This window comes from Saccopteryx bilineata, chromosome 2, assembly GCF_036850765.1.
Source record: "Saccopteryx bilineata isolate mSacBil1 chromosome 2, mSacBil1_pri_phased_curated, whole genome shotgun sequence".
NCBI lineage: Eukaryota > Metazoa > Chordata > Mammalia > Chiroptera > Emballonuridae > Saccopteryx > Saccopteryx bilineata.
Genome location: NC_089491.1, coordinates 314141336 through 314168139, shown reverse-complemented (window position 1 = coordinate 314168139; position 26804 = coordinate 314141336). Strand labels below are relative to the sequence as shown.

The window sequence follows — 26804 nt, the reverse complement described above, 5'->3', positions numbered from 1 at the left end:
GTGGAGATTGGGTTACAGGATAGTTTAGATTACAGTGGTCCCCAACCTTTTTTGGGCCACGGACTGGTTTAATATCAGAAAATATTTTCACGGACCGGCCTTGAGGGTGAGACGGATAAATGTATCACGTGACCGAGACAAGTGGCAAGAATGAGTCTTAGACGGATGTAACAGAGGGAATCTGGTCATTCTTTAAAAATAAAACATCGTTCAGACTTAAATATAAATAAAACAGAAATAATGTAAGTTATTTATTTATTCTTTCTCTGCGGACTGGTACCAAATGGCCCATGGACCGGTACCGGTCAGCGACCTGGGGGTTGGAGACCACTGGTTTAGAAGATTATGTACTCTCTTCAGAGTTAATACTCACTTCCAGGAATATTCTGCTATTTCCAAGGTGTGTTAATCTGGATGCACAAGAACAATAGACATAGCTTGCTTAAAACCTTTCACTAAAGAAGTAATAAGCCTGGGACATGACTGCCCACCATGACCTGCCCAGTTAGGAATTTATGATCAGATCACCCTGTGAAGTTACTTTCCATAGCACCTCCTTTTCCCTGTCCACACAAACATACCTGGTCCTCTCACTCTTTTATGATCCCTGACTGGCTCCTTGCAGGCACTCTGTGTGCAAGCCAGTCCTCCACTCTCTGATGTCATCCCAGGGCCTCAAATCCAGTCCTCTCATCCATCTCTATACCTCTAACTCAAATCTGCAACTTCTCAGCCCACTCTCCAGGTATTTCCAAGCACTTTAACTTGATGAAATAGAGTTCCCTGTCCTCCCCCAAAACACACACTTCCATTAATTGAGAAAAATGATATAAACAGAGCCACTTCAACATGGCTGCTGTTTCAGAGGATCTGCCTCATATGTCTTCCTCCTCAAACCTTTGGGATGTCAAAACTGGGAAAAATAACTTTTGCACTGGACCTAAAGCAGCACACTATCCTGAACCACTGTTTACAAAAACAACAAGAAAGCAGATATTATGATTGCAGGTCTGAAAAGTAAAAGTATATTTTACAATTAGCATCACTATGTTAATTTACGTACTGAAAGTAACCTCACAGGGTGATCTGATCATAAATTCTTAACTGGTCAGGTCATGGTGGGCAGTCATGCCCCAGGCCTATAGCTTCTTTAGTAGAAGGTTTTTCTTTGCCTTAAGCAAGCCCTGTGCTTTGATTCTGTGCATGTAGGTTAACACACCTTAGAAATGTCGCCTTTCAGACCCCTCCTTATAAAGGGTGACCACCAGTGGTGGGATTCAAATAATTTAACAGCTGGTTCTCTACCCTAATGACCGTTTTAAGTATAAAAAAAGATATACTGAAAGGTAATTTATTATTCCATGCATTTAGTACTTAAATAAGAACAATGAAAGAGGTACACAAAACTAGACTGTTACAAGAGTTTTTATTTATTCATTTTAGAAAGGAGAGAGAGAGGGAGGGAGAGAGAGAGAGAGAGAGAAGGTGGGAGGAGCAGGAAGCCTCAACTCCCATATGTGCCTGACCAGGCCAGCCCAGGGTTTCGAACTGGCGACCTCAGCATTTCCAGGTGGCGCTTTATTCACTGTGCCACCACAGGTCAGGCAAGAGTTTTAAAATATTAATGAAAAAATATTAAGTAATACTTGACAAAAAAACAATCTGCAACTTCTGCAATGAAAAGGAGGACAAAAATAAATTGAAAACAATATTGTAAATAAAAGAAACATTTTTCATTGCAACAGCAATATACTATAATATGATAAATGCATAATTAAAACTTCTAATATTTTATATTGTAATTATGATTACATGCCTATTAATTTTTAATAATAATTATAAGAAAAAAGTACTCATTTAGATACAAATACATCACATCACACGCAATGGATCAACTCTGCATTGATCAAATATGGACGTTTACGATTAGTCTTCCAATATCAAAAAGGAGGACATGTAGGAGGACACTTTTCAAAGGAGGATGGAACTTACAAAAGAAAGACTGTCCTCCCTAAAGGAGGATGAAAACTGTTATTTAAGATATTTCCATATTGCTTCTTTTTTTTTAATTTGACAGAGACAGAGAGAGACTCAGAGAGGGGGTTAGATAGGGACAGACAGACAGGAAGAGAAAGAGATGAGAAGCATCAATTCTTCATTGCAGCACTTTAGTTATCCATTGATTGCTTTCTCATATGTGCCCTGACCCAGGAGCTACAGCAAACCGAGCAACCCCTTGCTCAAGCCAGTGACCTTGGGCTCAAGCTGGTGTGCTTTGCTCAAGCCAGATGAACCCGCGCTTCAACTGGCGACCGCGGGGTTTCAAACCTGGGTCCTCCGCCTCCCAGTCCGACGCTCTATCCACTGCACCACCGTCAGGTTAGGCTCCATATTGCTTCTTTATTGGCATCCTCGTTTGTAATTTTTTTTCACCTATAGACAGAATGAACATTACTACAGGGGCTTAGAATACGCTGTTATACAGATGAATGTTTAAAAAAAGTAAGGAATGTAAATTTGTGATTTCCACATTAGGCGGCTGCCCAGGTGCCCACCTTAGAGAGAACCCTGATTACAAGTGCCATTTTAACAACCAGTTTGCCAAACTCAACAAAAAATTAGTTATCAGCTCTGCCGAACTGGTGAAAACCAACTGAATCCTACCACTGGTTAATACCCTCTAGATCAGGGGTCCCCAAATTTTTTACACAGGGGGGCCAGTTCACTGTCCCTCAGACCGTTGGAGGACCGGACTATAAAAAAAACTATGGACAAATCCCTATGCACACTGCACATATCTTATCTTAAAGTAAAAAAACAAAACGGGAACAAATACAATATTTAAAATAAAGAACAAGTAAATTTATTTATTTATTTTTAATTCATTTTTAGAGAGGAGAGAGAGGGAGAGAGAGGAGAGAGAGACAGAGAGAGAGAAGGGGGGAGGAGCTGGAAGCATCAACTCTCATATGTGCCTTGACCAGGCAAGCCCAGGGTTTCGAACCGGCGACCTCAGCATTTCCAGGTCGACGCTTTATCCACTGCGCCACCACAGGTCAGGCAAGAACAAGTAAATTTAAATCAACAAACTGACCAGTATTTCCATGGGAACTATGCTCCTCTCACTGACCACCAATGAAAGAGGTGCCCCTTCCAGAAGTGCGGCGGGGGCTGGATAAATGGCCTCAGGGGGCCGCATGTGGCCCGCGGGCCGTAGTTTGGGGACCCCTGCTCTAGATAGCACATAATCTTTTTTTTTAGAAAGGGAAGGAAGAGAGATGATAAGGTGACCAATCATCCTCCTTTAGGGAGGACAGTCTTTCTTTTGTAAGTTCCGTCCTCCTTTGAAAAGTGTCCTCCTACATGTCCTCCTTTTTGATATTGGAAGACTAATCTGTAAACGTCCATATTTGATCAATGCAGAGTTGATCCATTGCATGTGATGTGATGTATTTGTATCTAAATGAGTACTTTTTTCTTATAATTATTATTAAAAATTAATAGGCATGTAATCATAATTACAATATAAAATATTAGAAGTTTTAATTATGCATTTATCATATTATAGTATATTGCTGTTGCAATGAAAAAATATTTCTTTTATTTACAATATTGTTTTCAATTTATTTTTGTCCTCCTTTTCATTGTAAAAACGTTGGTCACCTTAGAGATGAGAAATATCAACTTGTAGTTGTGTCACTTTAGTTGTTCAGTGATTGCTTCTCATATGTGCCTTGAAGGGGGCAGTACTCAAACTGAGCCACTGATCCCTTGCTTATGCCAACAACTTTGGGCTCAAGCCAGTGACCTTGGGCTTTAAGCCAGTGACCTTTGAGCTCAACCCAGCAACTTTGGGATCAAGTCAATGATCCTACACTCAGGCTGGCAACCCCATGCGCAAACTGGTGAATCTGTGTTCAAGCCAGATGACCCCAGGCTCAAGTCCGTGACCTCTGGGTTTCGAATCTGAGAGCACATAATCTTTTTCTTCTTCCTTTTTTTTTACAAGAGAGAGAGAGAGACAGAGACAAACAGACACAAACAGACAGACAGGAAGAGAGATGAAAAGAATCAACTCCTAGTTGCAGTACTTTAGTTGTTCATTGATTGCTTTCTCATACATTCCTTGACCAGGGTGCTCCAGCGAAGCCAGTAACACCCTTGCTCAACCCAGTGACCTTGGGCTAAAGCCAGTGACCTTGGGCTAAAGCCAGTGACTTTGGCGTCATGTCTATGATCCCACGCTCAAGTCAGCAATCCCACGCTCATGCTGGTGAGCCCTCTGAGAGCACATAATCTTATTTATCCTGTAATACAATCCCCATATGGCTTTCTCCCACCTTCTTGTAATCTTCCCTCCTTAATCTCAAACGAATAAAAGGAACTGCAAAACTATTATTCTCTGGAGCATTTGAAATCATGTTTCCTGGCATATGTCTTTAGTTTGGATCAGATAAACTCTTATAAAAATTCTCTACAGGTTTCTTACATCAACACTTCTATCTCTTTATTGATGTACTTATTTCCCTTCCCTTTCTCATAAGTAACCCTTGCTTTTACCTCCCAATCAGAACACTATTGGGTTTCTGCCTGAATCAGTACTCCCAGAATAACTAACTATTCTTCTGGACCTCGAACAAATGCTTGTTGCCTCTCACTCTGGCCTTCAGTTTTATGTTAATATGATCTTTCTACTCTCCAGGACTTTTTTGTGTGTATTTTTTGTATTTTTTCAAAGTTAGAAGTGGGGAGGCGGTCAGACAGACTCCCGCATGCACTGGAACAGGATCCACCCTGCTTGCCCACCAGGAGGCAATGATCTGCCCATCTGGGGCATCGCTCCATTGCAGCTGGAGCCATTCTAGCACCTGAGGTGGAGGCCATGGAGCCGTCCTCAGTGCCCAAGGCCAACTTTGCTCCAGTGGAGCCTTGGTTGTGGGAGGGGAAGAGAGAGACAGAGAGGAAGGAGAGAGGGAAGGGTGGAGAAGCAGACGAGCACTTCTCCTGTGTGCCCTGACTGGGAATCGAACCCGGGACTTCAAGATGCCAGGCTGACACTCTGCCACTGAGCCAACCGGCCAGGGCCTAGTCTCCTGGACTTTTTTTTTTTTTTTTTTTTGATTTTTTAATTGATTTTTAGAGAGAGGGGAGAGAGAGAGAAGGGGGAGGAGCAGGAAGCATCAACTCCCATATGTGCCTTGACCAGGCAAGCCCAGGGTTTCGAACCGGCAACCTCAGTGTTCCAGGTCGACGCTTTATCCCACTGCGCCACCACAGGTCAGGCCCTCTCCTGGACTTTTGATCTTGGTACTATCTCCCATTCAGTGCATCAGTCCAGGTTCTGTCTTACCAATGACAGAAACTGACTCTAGGTCACTTCAAGCAGAAGACACTGCAGGAACCAGAGCATTTACTGGAAAGAAATCCAGTAGTTCACAATGGATGGGAAAACCAGGCACTTGCCTTCGTAGATGGGCAGGAACTATGGTACCTGGGGCAGCCACAGCTATAGCTAGGATCACGGGAAGAGTCTACTGGGAAATGAATTGTAAACTCTCCACATCACTAAGTCCTTCCTTTGCATTTGAAGCCCTGGGTTTACGCATCTGATTGACTGAGTTTTAGCAGAAAAGGCCTGGAGACCAAGTATTTTAACTCTAGGCTTTCATAGCCCTGTCTCCTAGGCTCCTGATACTGAAACAGATGACTCCACCTGCCCACCACATCCAAACAGCTACTGCATCCTGTAAAGATTGTTTCCATAAGTCTGGTGTCTCTCTATATCCCCAGTGATCTACACCCCAAATTAACACTCACCCCACTCCAGGAACAGCTGCCAGAATAGCTGGATAGTATGGTGCAATGGTTGAACTGCCTTGTTTCAGACTACTAGCTGTGTGACATGAGGAAGGTTATTGATTTTTCTGTGCTTTCAGTTCGCTCATCTGTAAAAAAAAGGATAACAACGCTATCTATCTCTTATGGTGATTGTGAAGAGAAGTGCATTTGTGTATGCAAAGTGCATCAGATGAGCTGGGAATGGTGATCATGTTCTATAAATGTGAATTGATATTATTATTCCCAGGGCACCTTGCCCATTATCCACTCCTGAGTCTCCAAAACTTCCTTCTCTTTCTGCCTCCCCACTGCCTATGGTCCCCTGATGAAATACAACCCTTTGGCTTGTTTCCTAAGCTATTCTAGGTTGGCCCAAGGGCCTTTACCCAGCTCATTTGGAATGTCCTCAGCCCATTTAAAACCAGTGTCCCTGTGAGCCTCCTCCAGGTTGTCTGTCCCTTACATAGGGATTCATGCTGGGAGGAGCTCTTCCTTCTGAGTCACACAGCATCATGTGCATGTCTCCTCCAAGGTATTTATCACATGCCACCTTCAATGGTCTTGTCTATACTACTCAAATATTCCAGCTGCTATATTCCAACTACTATCTTTGTACATTACTGCCCTTCCTCTTTGGGTGGTTCCAACCCTCCGCTTATGCCCAACCCCAAGCTGTGTCACCCTTCCAGGCTTGTGTGCCCTTCCCTCACTTTTACATAGTCAATTCCTACTTCTCTCTTAAGACCCAGCTGGAGCCTGGCTCATAGTTAGTGTTCACTAATGATGACAAGACCATGTAGATGAAAAAAGGGCCACATACTAAATAGATAAGCTCAGGAGAGGCCTGCATGGCAGACCTTTCAAACCCAGAGACCAAAGTAATCATGCAGCGTGACCTGAACTTAAAAATCCCTAACTAGCCTGACCAGGTAATGGCACAGTGGATAGAGCATCAGACTGGGATGCAGAGGGCCCAGGTTCAAAACCGCGAGGTCGCCAGCTTGAGGACAGGCTCAACTGGCTTGAGCAGGGGTTCACCAACTTGAGCACAGGGTCACTGGCTTGAGCATGGGATCATCAACATGACCCCATGGTCACTGGCTTGAGTCCAAGGTTGTTGGTTTGAGCCCAAAGTCACTAACTTGAGCAAGGGGTCACTCACTCTGCTATAGCCCCCTGGGTCCAGGCACATATGAGAAAGCAATCAGTGAACAACTAAAGTGCTGCAACAAAGAATTGATGCTTCTCATCTCTCTCCATTCCTGTCTATCTATCCCTATCTGTCCCTCTCTCTCTGTCTGTCTCTGTCTCTGTCTCTGTCACACACACACACACGCACACAAATTCCCAACTAAATGCAGGTCATGGTGGGTAGTCACGTCCTAGGCCTGTAGCTTCCTTGGCAAAGGTCAATCTTTAACTTTGAAATTGTCTTTTGCCTTTGTGCATCTAAGATAGCATACCTTTGAAATATCAGAGTAATTTTCTTTTCCAGACCCCTCGAAGGCACAACTGCAGGCATCAGAGCATGAGATCACACTGTTATCTGTTGCCCACATACCATCTCCACGTGCTGTAAATGTTAACTATCCTATTCCCACCAATGTAAAGAAATATGTCTCTCTGTTATACTCTTTATCCAGTCTCAGAGATTTTCCTGCTTTGCTTTCTCCCATCCTCCTTAATCTACCACTGATGGACTTCCTATAACCCTCCTTCCACCTCCTCCTTTGATTCTTTTATTTATTTATTTATTTATTTTGTATTTTTCTGAAGTTGGAAACGGGGAGGGGTCAGACAGACTCTCGCATGCGCCCGACCGGGATCCATCTGGCATGCCCACCAGGGAGCAATTCTCTGCCCATCTGGGGCGTCGCTCTGTTGTGACCAGAACCATTCTAGCACCTGAGGCAGAGGCCACAGAGCCATCCTCAGCGCCCGGGCCAACTTTCCTCCAATGGAGCCTTGGCTGTGGGAGGGGAAGAGAGAGACAGAGAGGAAGGAGAGGGGGAGGGGTAGAGAAGCAGATGGGCGCCTCTCCTATGTGCCCTGGCTGGGAATCGAACCCGGGATTCCTGCACGCCAGGTTGACACTCTACCGCTGAGCCAACCGGCCAGGGCATTGATTCTAATATATAAAATAAACTGCAACACTGTCGTTCTCTGGAGTGTTTTCTCAAACCATTGAGATTTTGCTTCCTGGAAATTGTCATCACTCTGGCTCAAATAAGCTCTTATAAGACTTTTTCTTAGAGAGCATATCCTTTTTATGTTTTTTGTTTTTTGTTTTTACAGGGACAGAGAGAGAGAGTCAGAGAGAGGGATAGATAGGGACAGACAGACAGGAAGGGAGAGAGATGAGAAGCATCAGTCATCAGATTTTCGTTGCGACACCTTAGTTGTTCATTGATTGCTCTCTCATATGTGCCTTAACTGGGGGCTACAACAGACTGAGTAACCCTTGCTCAAGCCAGCGACCTTGGGTCCAAGCTGGTGAGCTTTTTGCTCAAGCCAGATGAGCCCGCGCTCAAGCTGGCAACCCCAGGGTCTCGAACCTGGGTCCTCGACATCCCAGTTCGACGCTTTATCCACTGCGCCACCACCTGGTCAGGCTGTTTTTGTTTTTTTGTTTTTTAATTTTCTTTTATTTATTGATTTTAGAGAGAGAGAAGGAAAGGGAAGGGGAGAAAGGGAAACATCAATTTGTTGTTCCACTTATTTATGTATTCATTGGTTGATCCTTATATGTGCCCTGACCAGGTATTGAACCCACAAACTTGGCATATTGGGACAATGCTCCAACCAACTGATCTACCCAGCCAGGACAGAGTGTATGTTTTTTTGACAATAGCCATGAAAAAGAGTGGGAGCTAATAGGGTGAGGGAGGGGGGAAAGGAACATGGAGGAGGGATATCTGAGGGATATATTTTCTCCCCATCTCTTTCACTTTACCTCTGCAGGTCAGGGCAGTGTGGCCTCACCATCCCTTTGGGCATAAAATGCCCTTACTGCTGCTTACTGACCATCCCTACTTAGGGAAAATCTCAAAAGTATTTCCCCCACTCAATTCTCTGTCCCCATGGAACCTCAGAGCTCCTGACTGCCGTGTCCCTGGGGCATTTATAAAGTACTACCTGGTAGAATAAATTGTGTTCCTGGGTCTCCTCCTCCCTATATCCTGAAGTCTTCACCTGCTTATCCCCAATATCAGCACAGTTACCTCCAGGCAGGCCAGACAGGCCAGCCCATGAAAAGAGAAATACATACCCAGGGTTCAATTATAGCCTACTCCCCAGGTTTAGCACCAGGTCCTCCCAATATTGTAGGGATTCTTTGGATTGCTATAATAATACTACGAAAAAAGTCATCTTGCCTCCATCTTACAGATGAAAAAGACTAAAATAAAAAGGGAGGCTCAGCTTGGCCTGTGGTGGTACAATGGATAGAGCATCGACCCAGAATGCTGAGGTCACTGGTTTAAAGCCCTGGACTTACCTAGTCAAGGCATATATGACAAGCAACTAATGAACAACTAAAATGAAGCAATTATGAGTTGATACTTCTCACTCCTTGCCTCCTCCTCTCTCTTTAAAATCAATAAATAAAATATTGCCTGGCGTGTGTTGGCACAGTGGATAAAGCGTCAACCTGGAACACTGAGGTCCCTAGTTCAAAACCCTGGGCTTACCCAGTCAAGGAACATATGAGAGTTGATGCTTACTGCTCCCCCCCTCCTTTTTTTCTCTCTCTCTTCTCTAAAAATGAATAAATAAAATATTAAATAAATAAAATATTTAAATATATATTAAGGGAGGCTCAGAGAGGTTAAATGACTTTCTCAAGTTTCCACAGCTGGGACTCAAACCTAGGTCTTTTCCTCATTCTCTCCCTGGTCATAGGTGACCTTATCTGGCATGCCCTGCAGCACCTTACAGAATGCTTAGTACACAAATGAAATGACCTCAGTGAAAGTTTGGTGAAGTGGAAAGTACCCATTATCTGGACATCTCTTGCCTGCAGGGACAGGCCAGAGCAGGCATAAGCTCTTCCTGGAGGACTGCATCTCAGGAGCCTGTGTCACACAATGCCCTCAGGTCCCTTCTAGGACTCACCTACTTCACTGTTCCCTCTCCTTCCCCTCCCCATGGGCTCTGGTGCTGGAACGAGCTGCCCCCTCCCCTGCCCTTTTCTGTTCCTTCACTATACATGCTCTGTCCATCTGCCCACAGCAAACTCAGCACTCTGTGCCAAGCCTTTTCTTTATACCTAGGACAACGGGACAGCAAGGTGTGGAATAAATGACACAGTGTGGCCGCAAGCCCAATCAAAGGTACCCATCTGAGTTCTGAACACCATCACCTTTCTGAGACTCAGTTTCCTCATCTGGTTGGGAAGGGGGGAGATAATTTCTGCCTTTGCCCACCTCGTAATGTATAGGAGTCTATAAACATGAACTAGTACCTGATAAAATACACAGCTGAAAACCCTGGAAGGTCATAAAATGCTACACAACTGTAAGGGATTCCTAGCTGGTTGTAACACACGCATTAAACTGTAACCTCTCAAAGATATTTACCATAAAAAAGTACAGAGCCCTGGGGAAAGAATCAAGAAGTGTGCTTGCTCTTGGGGATTATTATTTTTTTCATTTGTGCTTCTCCTAGTTTTCTGCACTGATAATTTATTTTTTCAGTAATCAGAAGAAAAATTTATATAAAAGAAATGCTTCTGAAATAAAAGTATCTAAACTCCTACTCTTGCCCTGGCCATATAGCTCAGTTGGTCGGCACATCATCCCAATACTCCAAGGTTGCAGGTTCAATCCATGGTCACAGCACATACAAGAATCAACCACTGAATGCATAAATAAATGGAACAACAAACTGATGTTTCTTGCTCTTTCTTACTCCCTCCTTCCTTCCTCTCTCTAAAATCAATCAATCAATCAATTCCTGCTCTTATACTATGTTATAGTGAAAGGCTAACCAATGCTAAAAAAGAGATTTATTGGCTGCACTGAGAGTGAATATCCTCCGGCCCACCCTCACCCTCGCCTAGCTTTTCCACCTGTGAAGCTAGGAAGCTGAGAAAGAGGGATTTCTCCCCGATCAAAACCACAAGAAAGAGATTCCTGGTCCTTTGTCCACCACGCTCTCCTTCCCTGCCTGTAGCATACAGTCTAGAGGAAGCCTTCCCTGAGAGCCCTAAGATTCACCATGACATCCCAAATGGACAAGGTTCTGAGCTTCGAACCTTCCTGAGCTCTAGACTCCCATCTCCACATGCCCGGATAAACCTCCACCTGGAAGTACCACTGGCCCCTCTGTAAAGCCAGTAGCCAGGGCTACTATCACAGCTGCCTGGCCTATGCAGGTTCGCATTGGATTCGGACAGTCGGTAAAGAAACAACAGAGACAAGAACTGGTGGGCCATCATCTTTAATCCTAGCTTGCACCCGGCGGGCAAGTAAAACACACACTGGGCTCCAAAACCCACTCACATTCAGTGCTCACAAAGCTACTGACTTATCCGAGTTTCCTAGAATCAAAGGTTTCTAGCTCACCAGACTTATTCACCTCTGTTCCCCATCTCCTTCCTTCTCCCTGCACAAACTCTGCACAAACTGGTTTCTCACTCAACACTCTGCCATCTTGGCTGCTTCTCCTGGCCTACTCCACATGGCTTCTCTCTGCTCTCTCCTCTCTAATGCTAATCTCAGGAACTAAGAGAGCAAGCTCCTATTCTGCCCCCATTTTAAAATGTAGATTCACCTGACCAGGCGGTGGTGCAGTGGATAGAGTGTCAGACTGGGATGCAGAGGACACAGGTTCGAGACCCCAAGGTCTCCAGCGTGAGCGCGGGCTCATCTGGTTTGAGCAAAAATCGCACCAGCTTGAACCCAAGGTCGCTGGCTCCAGCAAGGGGTTACTCAGTCTGCTGAAGGCCCGTGGTCAAGGCACATATGAGGAAGCAATCAATGAACAACTAAGGTGTTGCAACGCGCAATGAAAAACTAATGATTGATGCTTCTCATCTCTCTCCAATCCTGTCTGTCTGTCCCTGTCTATCCTTCTCTCTGACTCACTCTCTGTCTCTGTAAAAAAAAAAAAAAAAAAAAAGTAAAGTGTAGATTCATAACCTTTAATCCAATATACAAAATAGGGGAAGTCTCTAATACAAGGTCACTTGTCTGAGGCATGATGAGATTGCACCACCCCACATCAAAAAGGGTGGGAAAGGCTTAGTCCTAAAACTAAGCCCCAGGCTACAAGGATCTTGCTTGCCCACAGTCCGCCCCCAACACACATTAATATCACCTGGGCTACAGCTTCCATGTGGGCAGCGCCATCTTTAACAAAGTGAGCATAATATATTTTATCTGCCCAACACCCTCAAATACAACATGTCTGTGGCAGACACTGTCAGGGCTTACCCCGGCTGTCAGGCTAACAGACACCACCAGTTCTGTTACTTGCAGGCAAAATCATTCCAATTTGATACAATAACCAAAACTGCCCTCTGTTTTTTTAAACATTTTATTTTATTTTTTTATTTACTTATTGAGTTTAGAGAAAGAGGAGGGGGTAGAGGAGAGAAAGATAGAAACATCAATCTGCTCCTGTATATGCTCTGACTTGGGACCGAACCAGCAACCTCTGCATATTGGGACATGCTCTAACCCAGTGGTCCCCAACCCCCGGGCCACTGACCGGTACCGGTCCGTGGGCCATTTGGTACCGGTCCACAGAGAAAGAATAAATAACTTACATTATTTCCATTTTATTTATATTTAAGTCTGAATGATGTTTAATTTTTTAAAAATGACCAGATTCCCTCTGTTACATCCATCTAAGACTCACTCTTTTTGTGTGTGTGTGTGTATTTTTTCTGAAGTTGGAAATGGGGAGGTAGACAGACTCCCGCATGGGCCCAACTGGGATCCATCCAGCATGCGCACCAGGGGGCGATGCTCTGCCCATCTGGGGCATCGCTCTGTTGTGACCAGAGCCATTCTAGCGCCTGAGGCAGAGGCCGCAGAGCCATCCTCAGTGCCTGGGCCAACTTTGCTCCAATGGAGCCTCAGCTGCAGGAGGGGAAGAGAAAGACAGAGAGGAAGGAGAGGGGGAGGGGTGGAGAAGCAGATGGGCGCTTCTCCTGTGGCTGGGAATCGAACCCGGGACTCCTGCACTCCAGGCCGACGCTCTAACACTGAGCCAACCGGCCAGGGCCTAAGACTCACTCTTGACGCTTGTCTCAGTCACGTGATACATTTATCCGTCCCACCCTAAAGTCCGGTTTGTGAAAATATTTTCTGACATTAAACCGGTCCGTGGCCGTAAAAGGTTGGGGACCACTGCCTTAACCAATGGAGCTTTCTAGCCAGGGCAAAAACATGCACTCTTCATTTCTCCTTCCCTGCCTCTTACCCACAGCTCAGGTCTCATTCAAATCTGTCTAATTTATCCTTTGCTCTCTCCGTCTCCACCACTCCTCAGCTTCAGGCCCTCCTCACTCCCACCAGAGCTCCTGCAGCTAGGGACTAACCAGCCTCCCTAGCTCTGAGCTCCCTCCTCTACCCACATTCTATCAGCCACAATAATTTTTTTTAAAATAGAAATTGAATTATGTTTCCTGTTTAAGCATCTATGGGCTGCAGAATAATGTTCAAAATCCTGAGCATGGGTTGAAGGTTCTTGGCAACATAGTCCCCAAATCACCTTCTGCTCTCATCTACAATTCCCCCAGACCTACTTTGTAATTTTAACTACCTCAGAGTATTCACTGCACAAACTCTCACCCCTATACCATGTTTTTTGCTCCCTAATCCTTGACTGTGAATGCCTACTTATCCTCCAAAATCCATTTCAAATGTCCCCTCTTCTGTAAAATCCTCCTTACCACAAATAAGCATTCCTACCTCTGTAAACACATAGCTTCCACTTATACCTCTATTATAATTCTTATATTCAAATTATATATTTGCCAATAGACTAGATACCTTTAGTGTAAGAATATATTCCAGAATCCCCAGTACTTCTCAGTACAGTGTTTGACATAAGCAATTAGTCCATTTTCTTTTTTTTTAATTTTTTTATTATTTATTTTTATTATTATTATTTTTTTACAGAGACAAAGAGAGAGTCAGAGAGACGAATAGACAGGGACAGACAGACAGGAATAGAGAGATGAGAAGCATCAATCATTAGTTTTTTGTTGCGCGTTGTGACACCTTAGTTGTTCATTGATTGTTTTCTCACATGTGCCTTGACCGCGGGCCTTCAGCAGACTGAGTAACCCCTTGCTGAAGCCAGCGACCTTGGGTCCAAGCTGGTGAGCTTTGCTCCAACCAGATGAGCCCGCGCTCAAACTGGCAACCTCGAGGTCTCAAACCTGGGTCCTTGGCATCCCAGTCCGATGCTCTATCTACTGCACCACTGCCTGGTCAGGCGTAGTTAGTCCATTTTCAGTGGAAGAGGCAGCAGTACAAGACACCTTCTGGAACAGTCCCATCCTCCTTACCACTTCTCATCCTGCCCAAACTCCTCTTCCCTGCAGTGAACTCCCAGGGAAAGAATTCCACCTTCTCCCATGGAGTTTGGCCTCCTCCTGAGTTGGATGTGTGTAAGTGGGGACAGAGCCATTAGGTTCGGTCACCTTGGCCTTCAGTAAAAGAACTGGACTAGAAAATAGTCAAAAGAATCTGGCTTTAGCTTGGCAATATCAAATGCATTTCCCCACATCTGTGAAAATCTTCAAAGTCTATAAAAGCAGATGCCCTGACTTCATCTAAAACATAAGCTCCATGAGAACCAGGCCCTTCCCTGTTGTGCCCCACTAAGTCCCCAACCCCAATCCAGAGTCCTGTCCAGAGTAGGTGCTCCATAAATACTTATTGAATGAAAGTCAATCTCAGGTTTATTTCTAACTGCTAAGAACCAGTCAATTCATGTTCTCAGCAACTGAGGAGAGCCTGAGTTGTGTATGTAGATGTGCTTATTAATACCTACCCTGCAATTGCAAACTCTAAAAAACTCACTGGAATATTATGCTGCCATTAAAAATATTATTTATAAAGATGACCTGACCTGTGGTGGTGCAGTGGATAAAGCATCGACCTGGAAACACTGAGGTCACCGGTTCGAAACCCTGGGCTTGCCTGGTCAAGGCACATATGGGAGTTGATGCTTCCAGTTCCTCCCCCCTTTCTCTCTCTCTGTCTCTCCCTCTCCTCTCTAAAATGAATAAATAAAAAATAAATAAAAATTTAAAATATATATATTATTTATAAAGAGTTTGAAACATGGAAAATGTCTTCTATCATAATGTTAAAGGGGTCTGATCTGTGGGGCCAGTGGTAAAGCGTCAACCTGGAATGCTGTGGTTGCCAGTTCGAATCCCTGGGCTTTCCCCGTCAAGGCACATACAAGAAGAAACTACTACGAGTTGATGTTTCCTGCTTCTCCCACCTCTCTCTCTCTCTCTCTCTCTCTCTTTCTCTCCACTCTCTCTAAAGATCAAAACATTAAAAATAGCTAAAAAAGATAATAAAGTTAAAGGGAAAAATGGAAGTACACAATAGAAATGTGTGATATTTATCACACTAGGAAGAAGCAAGCATCCGCCCCCCCCCCCCAATCTCACAAACAAAAGGCTGGCAGGGAAGATATGAAAATATTAACAGTAGCTGGTGTCTCCTCCTCCCCTTTATTCTCCTGTTTCCTTTTTTCCAACTCTACACACATTATTTGTAAAGTGAGGAAATATACACACATTACTAATAAAGTGGGAGACATTCCCTTTCTTTTTCAAAATGACACTGAGGGAGTGGAACAGAGGCTGCTCCATGCTCAGGCCTCCCACCCCCATCCCATATTCTAGAGATGCTCTCAGGGGCTGGACCAGGATGGCAGGTGCCCCAGGATGCTGTGACTCCAAACCACAGGGTGCTCAGTAAAGAAGTAGCAATCAATTAGCTCTCTGCCTGCTCCAGACTGGCAATGGCGCTTACAGGCGGGCAGTGCCCCCACAGGTGGACGCACTCCCTCCAGAGGTTGGACTCCTCACAAGGCACTCAGAGGGTTCATCCGTCTTTCAGAAATTCACAAAAATAGGTTCATAAGGGGAATTTCCCAGACAGGCAGACAGACAGACACTTCAGACAGCTCATGCAGCGAAGCACAGATGTTTGCCTGGGGGTGGCGGTGCTGAAAGCCTTTATAAGCGCACAAGTTTGCGGTGAGAGGTAGCCCAAAGCCAGAGCCAAGACGGACCCGCCTGGGCAGGCTAGAGATTAGGTGTGGGGGAGGGGACAAGATGGAGGCTGAGTTGGTCTTCAGGTCGAGTTCCTAAGCCTACTTCTCTTCTGTTGTCACTGTCTGGGTCGCACAATACCTGCAACTCTCCTTTCCGTCCAGTAGGCGTCGTAGCGGCTCTCAAAGTGTCAGGGCAGTGCGAGTGCGGATTGTGGGTCTGGAGTCCGTGCTGTTAACATTTAAAGGTAAGCTTGTATAAATGGTGATTTGCCTATTTCTCCTACTGGCCTGAAGGCTCCTCCTCAAGGGCAGGAATTTTATCTTAGACGCACCCCTACCTACGTTGTTCATCACAACACCCTCTCTCTAGGGCTGCCTAGGCCTGAAGAACGACCCCCAAACGCACAAATATATGCACGAAAAGTAATGAGATCAAAGCCTAAAGTGAGACACTGGGGACTGCGCTAAACCGGGGAAGGAGGGCTCCGTATCCCATTCATGCCTCGAATTTTCCCCCACCTTTTCTCCACCCGGCATGCCCCAGCCCTAGACGCAGCTAGGGCGGGGAACGGACGTAGCCCAGCCGGGCTAGGCGGAGCGAGCCTGAACCTGCCCGGCCCCAGTGGCACAGCCCAGGGACCCTACAAGTTCCCGCTCTGCAGTCCCAGCAACCAGAGAAACGGGGGTGTGCCCCAAACCGTCTCCAGGGGGCAACCCTTGGCCACCCTCTCTTTAGAGCTACCATCCCCCTCCCCTCCCTACCCTTCTCTGGTTTCTTTTCAGAGCAGTATGTACGCCAAGTTAGGCACCTTCACTGAACAGTGATGTCACCCACACAACAAATATTTATTGACTAGCTACTACGTGTGCTAAGTGCTGTGCCAGGCGTTGGCAATACAGCAGAGTACAAAAATATCCCTGTCCTCGTGGAGCTTTGATTCTGTGCGACACAGGCGCAGGGATGGGATAATCTCTCCGGGGGTACATGGGAGGCCGACACCCAGGTGAGTAAAACGCGCGTGAGGAACCGCCCTGGAGCTGGTCCGCGGGTAGACTTCGGCCCCAGCGGGAAGGACAGGCTGCACATCAGGTAAACGCTGAGCTGCGCACGTCGCCGGGGGCAGGTGCACGCCAGAGGGTGGAGGCTGGTGGGGGCGGCACGCAAAGCCTGACCCAGACCCTAGTAGGCGTTGGGTAAATATTTACCGTCAGTAAGTCGAGCTGGACCTCCAGTTACTTGCGCCCCGGGGGTGGGGCCAGCCTGGGCCCTCCTCCACCCCAGGCTTCTCCCCACGGGGTCAGCGCCGGACTAACCGTGGCGTCCCGGCCCCGCGTAATTACAGAGGCTGTCGCCAGGCCTGGCAGTAAAAGAGGAGGATGAAACAGCCTGAGAACCAGAGGGGCTGGGTCCTTGCCGGCCGGGGCCAGAGTCTGCGGCTACCCGCGCTGCGCAGCCGCGTGGAGAGCTGGCCAGGGATGCGCACACACTCCAACCCAACTGGGGGCGCGCGCACAGACACGCGATCACACAGAAGCCACCAGACACCCAGGCACACAGCACTCGACCCTCCCGCGCCAGACACTCGAGCCCAATCAAACACCTGCCCGTCTGCTCCACCCTTCGACCTGGGAGGCAGACACCCACCCGACAATGGACCCTGCGGGGAGGGGGCTCCGAAAGCGAATTCCAGCGGGTTTGTTTACAGGGCGCGGAAGAGGGGGCCAAACTGGGTCTTGGGTCTTGACTACTGACCGGGGACGCCACGCAAACACTCCTGCCTCCACCCCACATACCCTGCTCGCCTATGCACATTTCCCTTCCTCTTCACACAAACATTGGCATGCACACATCAAAATTGCACACGTTTCCCCACCCCACACGCAGCTGTAATACTACTCACAAATGCTTTCACACTTGCATGCCATCACACGCATCTGCACATGCCAGATGCACATGTGTGGTTTGTCACCTTTCGGGCTCAGATTCTCACAGCTCAAAGTCCATTCGCACGGTACACACGTGTGTCCACACGTACACAACACACACAGGTCGTTAGAACCCTATGGCGCACTACAAACAGGAGTGAACCCTCTCGCGGGCCCACGATCCCGAGTGTCTCCCTCTCACAGACACAGAGGCGCGCCCTTAACCCCGGCCACACATAATACACACTTGATCACTCAGGGTCGTACTTTATTCCCGGCATCTAGGCGATGACACAATCTACTGAACAAAGACAACATTGACAAACCCAACAAAAACAAACAGCCGCGTGAGTGGGGAGGTGCAACCGAGCGCAGAGTCCGGGGAGGGGACGGGGGGGGGGGGGCGGTGGCGGCGAGGAGAGTGTGGGAACGCGACGCCGCAGCCTGGTAGTGCGAGGCTCGGGAAAGGTGCCAGACCTATCAACAACCTTGCACCCCGCAAGATCGAAAAGCTGGGTCTCGCCACCGCGTGTTCACAGAGCTGCTAGTGTAGTTGGTTCCCCTCACTCGCACGCGCGACTGCTCCGAGGGACACAAACCCACCACCCCGCATAGGCCCAGAAAGTGGCATGCAGAACACAAGTGAGCTAACACGCAGCGCACAGCGAATCTACCCCGGCTGAGTCGCGCGCTCAGCTCTGCTCCCTCCCCTGCGCTCTCCTCCCCCACCTCCCCAGCCCCCAAGCCCCAGGGCAGCCGCACGCCGGGCGGGGCGGGGGGCGGGGCGGGGTGTCGGGCGGCGCTGGCCCAAAAGGCGGAGTCCTAAGGCGCAGAAGCCAGACCTGTGAGTGCTGTGCGGGCTGTTCCGCAGAGAAAACCCGCAGGAACCCAGAGCTCGACGAGCCCCTCGTCCTCGCCCGGCCTGGCCAGGCCCCGCGCTATGGAGTTCTTCTGGGCCCCTCTCTTGGGTCTCTGCTACAGTCTGGCCGCTGCCGACCGCCACACCGTCTTCTGGAACAGTTCAAACCCCAAGTAAGCCCTTAGTCTCCGGCCGACAGCCTGAGCGTCCTGTTGGCACTGTCCTCTACCCCAGTTTAACTGTCCCGACCAGCCCCTGGCTGGAGTCTTGGGGTAGTGACCAGAGGCGGGAGGGATTCCTCAGATGTCCTTTCCTTCACTTCTCCCCCATAACTGGGAGTGGGCCCCCCACCCCAGGGTAAGAACACAGGCAGTATTTCTGCTTGTCTTTTCTTTCCCTCTGGCACCTCTGTTTCTCCGAAGTGAGGAACCCATGCTGAACAGTTCCTGCTTCTAGGATGGACCACCCTCCCTGGCCACCAGGGCTCTTGTAGATCCTTCCCCCCATGAAAGCCTGTGTGTCTCTCCTTGTCTGTCACTTGGTCATCTGCCTATACTGACAGGCACCTGATATGACATCAGGAGTAAGCAGAATGCTCACTGTAATCCTAGAAGGGCCTCTCAGGAGAGCCCTGGGCTGTGGGCATTAAGTGTTCACTCTGTATTTAAGGTGACTACGGAAAGCCCCCCTCCCCAAGGGATGTTTGAGGTGACATGTGTAAGGTACATGCTGTGTGTGAGTAGGTCAGGGTAGTCACCTGAGGTTCCAGTAGTAAAACCAAAGAGATTGGGGGTGGGGGGGGTTTACAAGGGGTCTGGGCAGGAAAGAGTTAATTTCTCCTGGGCAGGTTTAGGACTGAGGCAAATGGTACTGGATGGAAGAAGCTCCATAGGACCCTTTGTTCTTGCCCTTGAGTTTTCTGAAGTTATGAGAACAATATTTGCAGAAAAACCTGAGAGGGGGTTAGGGGAAAGAATGGAGAGGAGGGCTGGAGGAGCTTGGGGTCAGGAAAAACTGCACTCAGTTCAGCCTCCCCCAGCCCTAGGGTGCCTGCCTCCCAGTCCCCTTGAGAAATATATTGTACCAGCTTTCTCTAATCCTGTGGCGACAGTGCCTGGTAAAGGGTTCTGTGTCTGTGGCAGTGGTGGGGAGAGAACAGCTAGCTGGCAGCTCCAGAGGGCAATGCCCTATTGCCCATGATTTAAAGGGGCAGCCTGGCCAGTCCTCCCCCACCCCACTCCTTGCTGCCTGCTCTTTGCTTCCTTGACCCAATCTTGTCCTAGTGGAAGAGAGCAAAGTCCCTGTTTATGCCCATGCCAGGTGTTGGCTGAAGGAGGAGGAGGGGACAGGAAGCTGTGAGTAGGGAGGGGGTGACCCTGGCCTTTTCCGTTCCCAAGCTCCCAGGTTTCCTCTCTTTCAGGAAGGAGCCTCTTCCTTGCCCCCTTCCCCGCCTTCCCTGACGCCATTGCCCCCCTTTCTCAAATGGAGAGCAAGAGTCAAAAGGGCCTGAAGTGGAGCAGATTGTACCCCAGGAGGGAGGAGTGACAATGCCCCCACCAAGCAGAGCTTATGCCCTGTTCATACCCAGGACTAAAAAGAAGCCAGCCCAGAGTGGAGTACACACGCAGCCAAGCTGAGCCCAGCTCGGGGGCAAAGATGAAGTGGCAATAAGCTGGGCGGGTGTGAGGCTGGCAGGGGTGACTCAGGGCAGTGGGCATCTGCCCTGGGATCTTGGGGGGGGGGCAGCATGGGAAGAAGGGTGGTGCCACTGTGAGTTGGGCACTGTCCTCGATGCTAGAAGGGCAAATACCCTGCCCATTCAGACCTGCCAGCTCCCTTTGCCTGGAGGAGAGGACCTAGGGCAAGTGGACACTGCCGTCCTGGGGTCCCAGGGACTATTCACATTTGACAAGGTAAATTTTCACAGACTTATGAATGCTGGGGCGGGTGGCAGAGGTGGATGAAGAATGAGTCAGTGCCCGTCACTGGAATGGGGGAAGGATGCCAGGCCCAGAGCTGAAATACCTGTTTTGAAATGGCTTCTATGTTTATCTCTCCAGAGAGGAATTTTAAAAGCCTCCCTCTGCTTCTCTCCCCCCTCCCTGTCTCCCTCTCTCCTCTCACTCTCTCACTCTCTTACTCTCTTACTCTCTTTCCCAGGGTGGCGGAGGGGCCCTTGTAAGCCTAGCTTGAGAACTGGCATGCTGCTTCAAGGCCAGGCCTCTTAGGGGTCATGCTGACTAGGCAGTGGGTGCCCACCTCCAAGGCATCTTGGCCTAATTCCTGCTCCTCCTCCCACCACCCATGCCCAGGGCTTTGGTTTGTAGCAAGTTGGCAGCCAACTTTGCTGAGTGTCTCACTGGCAGTGCTTGGGGGAATTCAGAGAAGCTGACCAGCTTGGAGAGGGAGGTAGGGAGGCACTTTTCCCCCTACTAGGACCCCACCCAGACTGGAGCCAGGTGTCTGGAGCTGGGGGGGAGGGGCTGGTGGGCAGTCAGGCTGGAGCCTGTGGAGCCTGGAGGGAATGGGCTGGGGGAGGGGAGCTGGCTCCACCTTGGGAGGAGGGGAGAGGCAGCCTCAGATCTAAGAACTTCAGCATTTGTGGTGCTCACTTGACAACGGAATGTGTGACTTTTGGAGATAAAGGGACAGGGATGTTTTGGGGTCCTTTGAGAGAAGTGGACAAGGAGACCTGAGCATCATTTTGAGTATAGATTTGAGGGGAATGAATAATTAATGCGAATGATTTAACTTAAAGGATTCAGGCATTATTTGTGGTCCTGGGTATACCGGAGGCTTGGGGGGAAATGAAACTGAGAAATGTAAGATTTTAGTGGGTCAGGAGGGAAAAAATGAATAAGAAATGAAGACATATATGTGGCCCTGGCTGGATAGCTCAGTTAATTAGACTGTCATTTCATATGCATGTTGTGGGTTCAATCCCCAGTCAGGGCACATACAGAAATCAACCAATGAGCCTGACCAGTGGTGGTGCAATGGATAGAGCATTGATCTGGGTTGCTGAAGTCCCAGGTTCAAAACCCTGAGGTCGCCGGGCTTGAGCTTGGAATCACAGACATGGTCCCATGGTCGCTGGCTTGATACCTAAGGTTGACAGTCAAAGCATGTATGAGAAACAATCAATGAACAACTAAAAGTGCCACAATTACAAGACTACAAGTTGATGCTTCTCATCTCTTTCCCTACTTCCCTCTCTCTCTTCAATTTCTTTTTAAGACTTTATTCATTTTAGAGAGAAGACAGAAAAGGGAGGTAGGAACAGGAAGCATCAAGTCCCATATGTGCCTTGACCAGGCAAACCCAGGGCCTCAAACCAGCGACCTCAACTTTGATGCTTTACCCACTGCACCACCATAGGTCAGGCATCTCTCTTTAAAAAAAAAAGAAGAGGCCCTGGCCTGTTGGCTCAGAGGTAGAGCGTCGGCCTGGCGTGCGGGGGACCCGGGTTCGATTCCCGGCCAGGGCACATAGGAGAAGTGCCCATTTGCTTCTCCACCCCCCCTCCTTCCTCTCTGTCTCTCTCTTCCCCTCCCGCAGCGAGGCTCCATTGGAGCAAAGATGGCCCGGGCACTGGGGATGGCTCCTTGACCTCTGCCCCAGGTGCTAGAGTGGCTCTGGTCGCAGCAGAGCCATGCCCCGGAGGGGCAGAGCATCGCCCCCTGGTGGGCAGAGCTTCGCCCCTGGTGGGCGTGCCAGGGTGGATCCTGGTCAGGCGCATGCGGGAGTCTGTCTGACTGTCTCTCCCCATTTCCAGCTTCAGAAAATAAATAAATAAATAAATAAATAATATTAAAAAAAAAAAAAGGAAGAATCAACCAATAAATGCATAAATAAATGAACAGCAAATCAATGTCTCTTTCTCTCGCTCTCTCTCTAAAATCAATTTTTAAAAAAAGATATAAATGTGTTGTGGCTGAATGCTAGCCTGGTAAAGAGAAAGAGTTCCTTGGATCCTTTGATAGCATGGGCCAGTAGGGTCTCAGCCTGAGGTCTAATAGCATTTAAAGGAACACCGGGTACAAAAGATTTGGGGAAATATTTATGGGTTAAAGAGACTGATGAGAGAGCTAAGGAAATATTTAGAAGCCCACCCTTGGGTAAATATCAGGGGGGTTATGGGAAATGTTTTGTTATCTGAAAGATACTAAGTGAATGCTATTTATTGGATTATGGGAAACAATGATGGTAGGGGATGTTTGGAGATGGTGGAAAGATATTTAAGAGATCAAGATCAGTAAATATTGGGAGTTGAGACTGTCAAAACAAATTTCCATGGGGGTCCAGTGTAAAGCATGAGGGGCCATGTAAACATTTGGATACTCAAGGCTCTGGCTGGCTTTTAAGTGACAGCTTGCTTTCTTCTCTTCTGCACATGCCCAGGTTCCGGAATGAGGACTACACAGTATACGTGCAGCTGAATGACTACCTAGACATCATCTGTCCCCATTATGAGGATGACTCTGTGGCAGCCACTGCCATGGAGCAGTATACACTGTACCTGGTGGAGTTTGAACAGTACCATCTGTGCCAGCCCCAATCCAAGGACCAGGTTCGCTGGCAGTGCAACCATCCCAGTGCCAGGCATGGCCCAGAAAAGCTGTCTGAGAAGTTCCTGCGCTTCACACCTTTTACCCTTGGCAAGGAGTTCAAAGAGGGACATAGCTACTACTACATCTGTGAGTGCTCGGGAGGCATGCACAAAGGTGCACATACCTGGGGACACAGCTGGCATGATGCGTATGCTTGAGTACATGCTTAGTGAGGAGTCAAGCAGCAGAGGGCCTCTCCAATACTGGATTCTGTTTTCATTCATTCACATTGTACAGTGAGCTACTGTGTACTGTGCACTCTGCATGACATTACAGGCTCAAAGATAAATAAAATACTACAGGGTCTTTGTCCTCAAGGAAGCTGGGAAGAAACACACATATGTTAACAGACCATTAGAACAGTGTAATATGGCAGACATGAGCACAGGGGCCCTGGAAAAATGGCTTAGGTACTTTCTAGGTTAGAGGGGATCAGAGAAGGCTTCTTGGCTTCCCAGACCTTAAGACAAACAGAGCCTGACCAGGTGGTGGCGCAGTGGATAGAGCGTCGGACTGGGATGCTGAGGACCCAGGTTCGAGACCCCGAGGTCGCCAGCTTGAGCCCGGGCTCATCTGGTTTGAGCAAAGCTCACCAGCTTGAGCGTGGGGTCACTGGCTTGAGCAAGGGGTTACTCGGTCTACTGAAGGCCCGTGGTCAAGGCACATATGAGAAAGCAATCAATGAACAACTGAGGTGTCGCAACGAAAAACTGATGACTGATGCTTCTCATCTCTCCATTCCTGTCTGTCTGTCCCTGTCTGTCCCTCTCTTTGACTCTCTCTCTGTCCCTGTAAAAAAGACAAGCAGAGGGGTTGGCCATAAATGAGGGGGGAACATATGCAAAGGAAACATAACATCTTTAGGGAACTCCATAGAGTTAGACTGTCTAGAGTAGGAGGGACACTTTAAAGTGGGGGATATGAGCTTGGAGAAGTGGACTGGACAGGACAGATAGATCATAGGGGCCTAAGAAGTGCTAAGGAGTTTATCCTGAAGGCAGTGGAGAGCCACTGTTAGGTTTTAACAATGATCAGATCAGCTTTGTGTAGAATGCATCTAGGCCTCACTCGTTCGGTGTTGTCTTGGCAGGGGGAGTACAGAATGGCCAGGTAAGGGAAGATTATTGTGCAGGCCTCACCCCTCCAGCTGGCAGGAATGAAGGATGGACTGTGAACAAGGGACAATGGCTGTGTTCTTTTTATCACCATCTCCAAAGCCAAGGATTATTCCAAAAACAAGGGAGGTTGGGCCTAGGGTCCCTCCCAAAGCCCCAGTCCTGGGAACCACTCTAACCACATGGGGCAGAAAGTGGGCAAAGCCTAAGAAAGGTAAGAATTAAAGCTTAGAGAGAAGAAATGGATTCAAATAAGCAAAGACTGAGAAAGCAAGGTCAGAGGCATTTGTGCTTGTTTTCTTCCACCAAAGGGTCTTTCCCTTTCCATATCACCATGTGGGTTTATCTTGCAGCCAAACCCATCCACCACCAAGAAGACCAGTGCTTGAGGTTGAAGGTGACTGTCAATGGCAAAATCAGTGAGTGTCAGGGCCCTATGGGTCTCCTTTTTATACCCCTATGGTGGGCCTGGCCTAATGACCTGGGCTAGTGGGCAATTTCTACTGCCTGACCCACCCAGCACCCCCACCCCTCTGCCTCCTTGGCACAGTACCTGATCTATGGCCACCCTGTCTTTTAGCTCACAGTCCTCAGGCCCATGCCAATCCACAGGAGAAGAAACTTCCAGCAGGTAGGTATCTGGAACAAATTGGGTCTGAGGCAAACAAAGGGTTCTGCTTGAGGAGACTGGGTACAGAGGTGGCTCCTTTGCCAGGCAGGGGCTAAGGAAACCTTGTTGGGCTGAGGGCCAGTGCTAGTAGTGGGATTGCTCACCTGGGAGCCTTTGCCCTCCCACCTTGCAGATGACCCAGAGGTGCAGGTTCTACATAGCATCGGTCACAGTGCTGCCCCCCGCCTCTTCCCACTTGCCTGGGCTGTGCTGCTCCTGCCATTCCTGCTGCTGCAAACCCCGTGAAGTTATATGCCACATCTGGCCTTAGGATTGGACCTGAGCTGAGGAGGCAGAAGCAGGCACCCTCACCTGTCCTGGGGTCGCTTCCAAAGCCCCAGTCCTGGGAACCACTCCCACCATATGCACAAGCTGCCACCCAGCAGCCTCAAAACGGGTCAGTATTAAGGGTTTCAACCCAATGGAGGTCAGCAAGCCTAGTAGTGCTATCCCTGCCTCCACCCCAGAGGGATAAACAAAGAAGTGTGGACAGTTCTTCCTCTGCCATTCCTGCCTTTAAGCCAAAAACTCAAGCTGTGCAGACATGGACTCAAGAAGGGTACTGTGGGAGCTGAGCTGGGAAGGGTCTGGGGTCATGTTGGTGGACACTGAGCTTTGCAAAGATGCTCCTCCACAGAGAGCCAGGATGCCAGGATGAACTGACTGAAGGAAAAGCAAAAGACAGTTTCCTGCCTGGGAGCCAGGGACAGAAGAGGCAGTATTCTTGGGCCCTCCCAGCATCTCCCATTTGTGGAGCTGCCGTGGAGAGGTTTGCAATCAACCACTGCACCCTCTCCTACCCTGGGGCAGTACTCCCCAGAGCTGTGCCAGCAGGGGGCTGTGCCAACCTGTTCCTAGAGTGTAGTTGTAAGGGCAGTGCCCATGTGCCCAGAATCTGCCTAGAGTGTAGCCTGAAGGGCAGGGCCCACATGTACAGGATCTGTATATAAACTTGCTGTGTGTCTGTGCTGTTTTCTACAACTGGAGATTTTTTTATACAATGTTATTTGTTTCAAAATAAAGCTGTGTTTGTTCGTTTTTGTTTTTTGGACATGCTTTTCTGCTCCTCCATACTAATTTATGACCATTGAGTCCCTGCTGTAGGCAATACCAGTAGCGACTGGGTTTTTTTTCCTTTTCTGGAAAGAATACATACCCCTCACCAGCCCCAAAGAGGGGTGTTTTCTCAGGGTTGTCCAAGATAGGAGTGTTCCCACATAGTCTGTTTGGTTCTAGATTGACCCCATTCTGTAAGTTCTTCCTATCATACCTCTGCCCCATTCCCACCCTTGCAGCACTGGGCTTTGGGCTTGGCATACCATGCAGGTACTCATGGGTGAGTTAGGACAACCCTCAAGCAACACCAGCTGAGCGCCCCGCAGCACGAACAGAGACGTGTGGGAATCTAGGAGCGAAAGTTCCGTGCAACAAGTCGGGTTGGCAGGGATATCAAAATAATATGTGCTTCAGTGGGCCGGCTAAGATGGTGGTGTGACTGAAGGGGAAAGGCACTTGACAGAATTGGTGATTCC

The 26804-nt window shown here is 48.3% G+C and overlaps 1 protein-coding gene and 1 long non-coding RNA gene across 3 annotated transcripts; one reads left to right on the top strand and one right to left on the bottom strand.

Annotated features, from left to right (window-relative positions):
- Positions 1-1469: 1469 nt before the first annotated feature.
- Positions 1470-18360, bottom strand: LOC136326260 (uncharacterized). The gene is made up of 4 exons (XR_010729419.1): positions 17299-18360; positions 16232-16321; positions 2030-2433; positions 1470-1668 (listed from the first exon to the last, which is right to left on the bottom strand). It is a non-coding gene; the product is annotated as an uncharacterized lncRNA (long non-coding RNA).
- Positions 16964-26310, top strand: EFNA1 (ephrin A1). 2 transcript variants are annotated; one of them, XM_066261934.1, is made up of 6 exons: positions 16964-17096; positions 18890-19050; positions 23279-23574; positions 24956-25021; positions 25183-25233; positions 25406-26310. In XM_066261934.1, the coding sequence occupies exons 2-6, from the start codon at positions 18959-18961 to the stop codon at positions 25516-25518; spliced, it is 618 nt and encodes a 205-aa protein (XP_066118031.1). In that variant the 5' UTR covers positions 16964-17096; positions 18890-18958; the 3' UTR covers positions 25519-26310. The 2 variants fall into 2 exon arrangements, with proteins under 2 accessions (XP_066118031.1, XP_066118029.1); XM_066261932.1 differs by lacking the exon at positions 16964-17096 and having other exon boundaries at positions 18835-19050.
- The last annotated feature ends 494 nt before the right edge of the window (positions 26311-26804 follow it).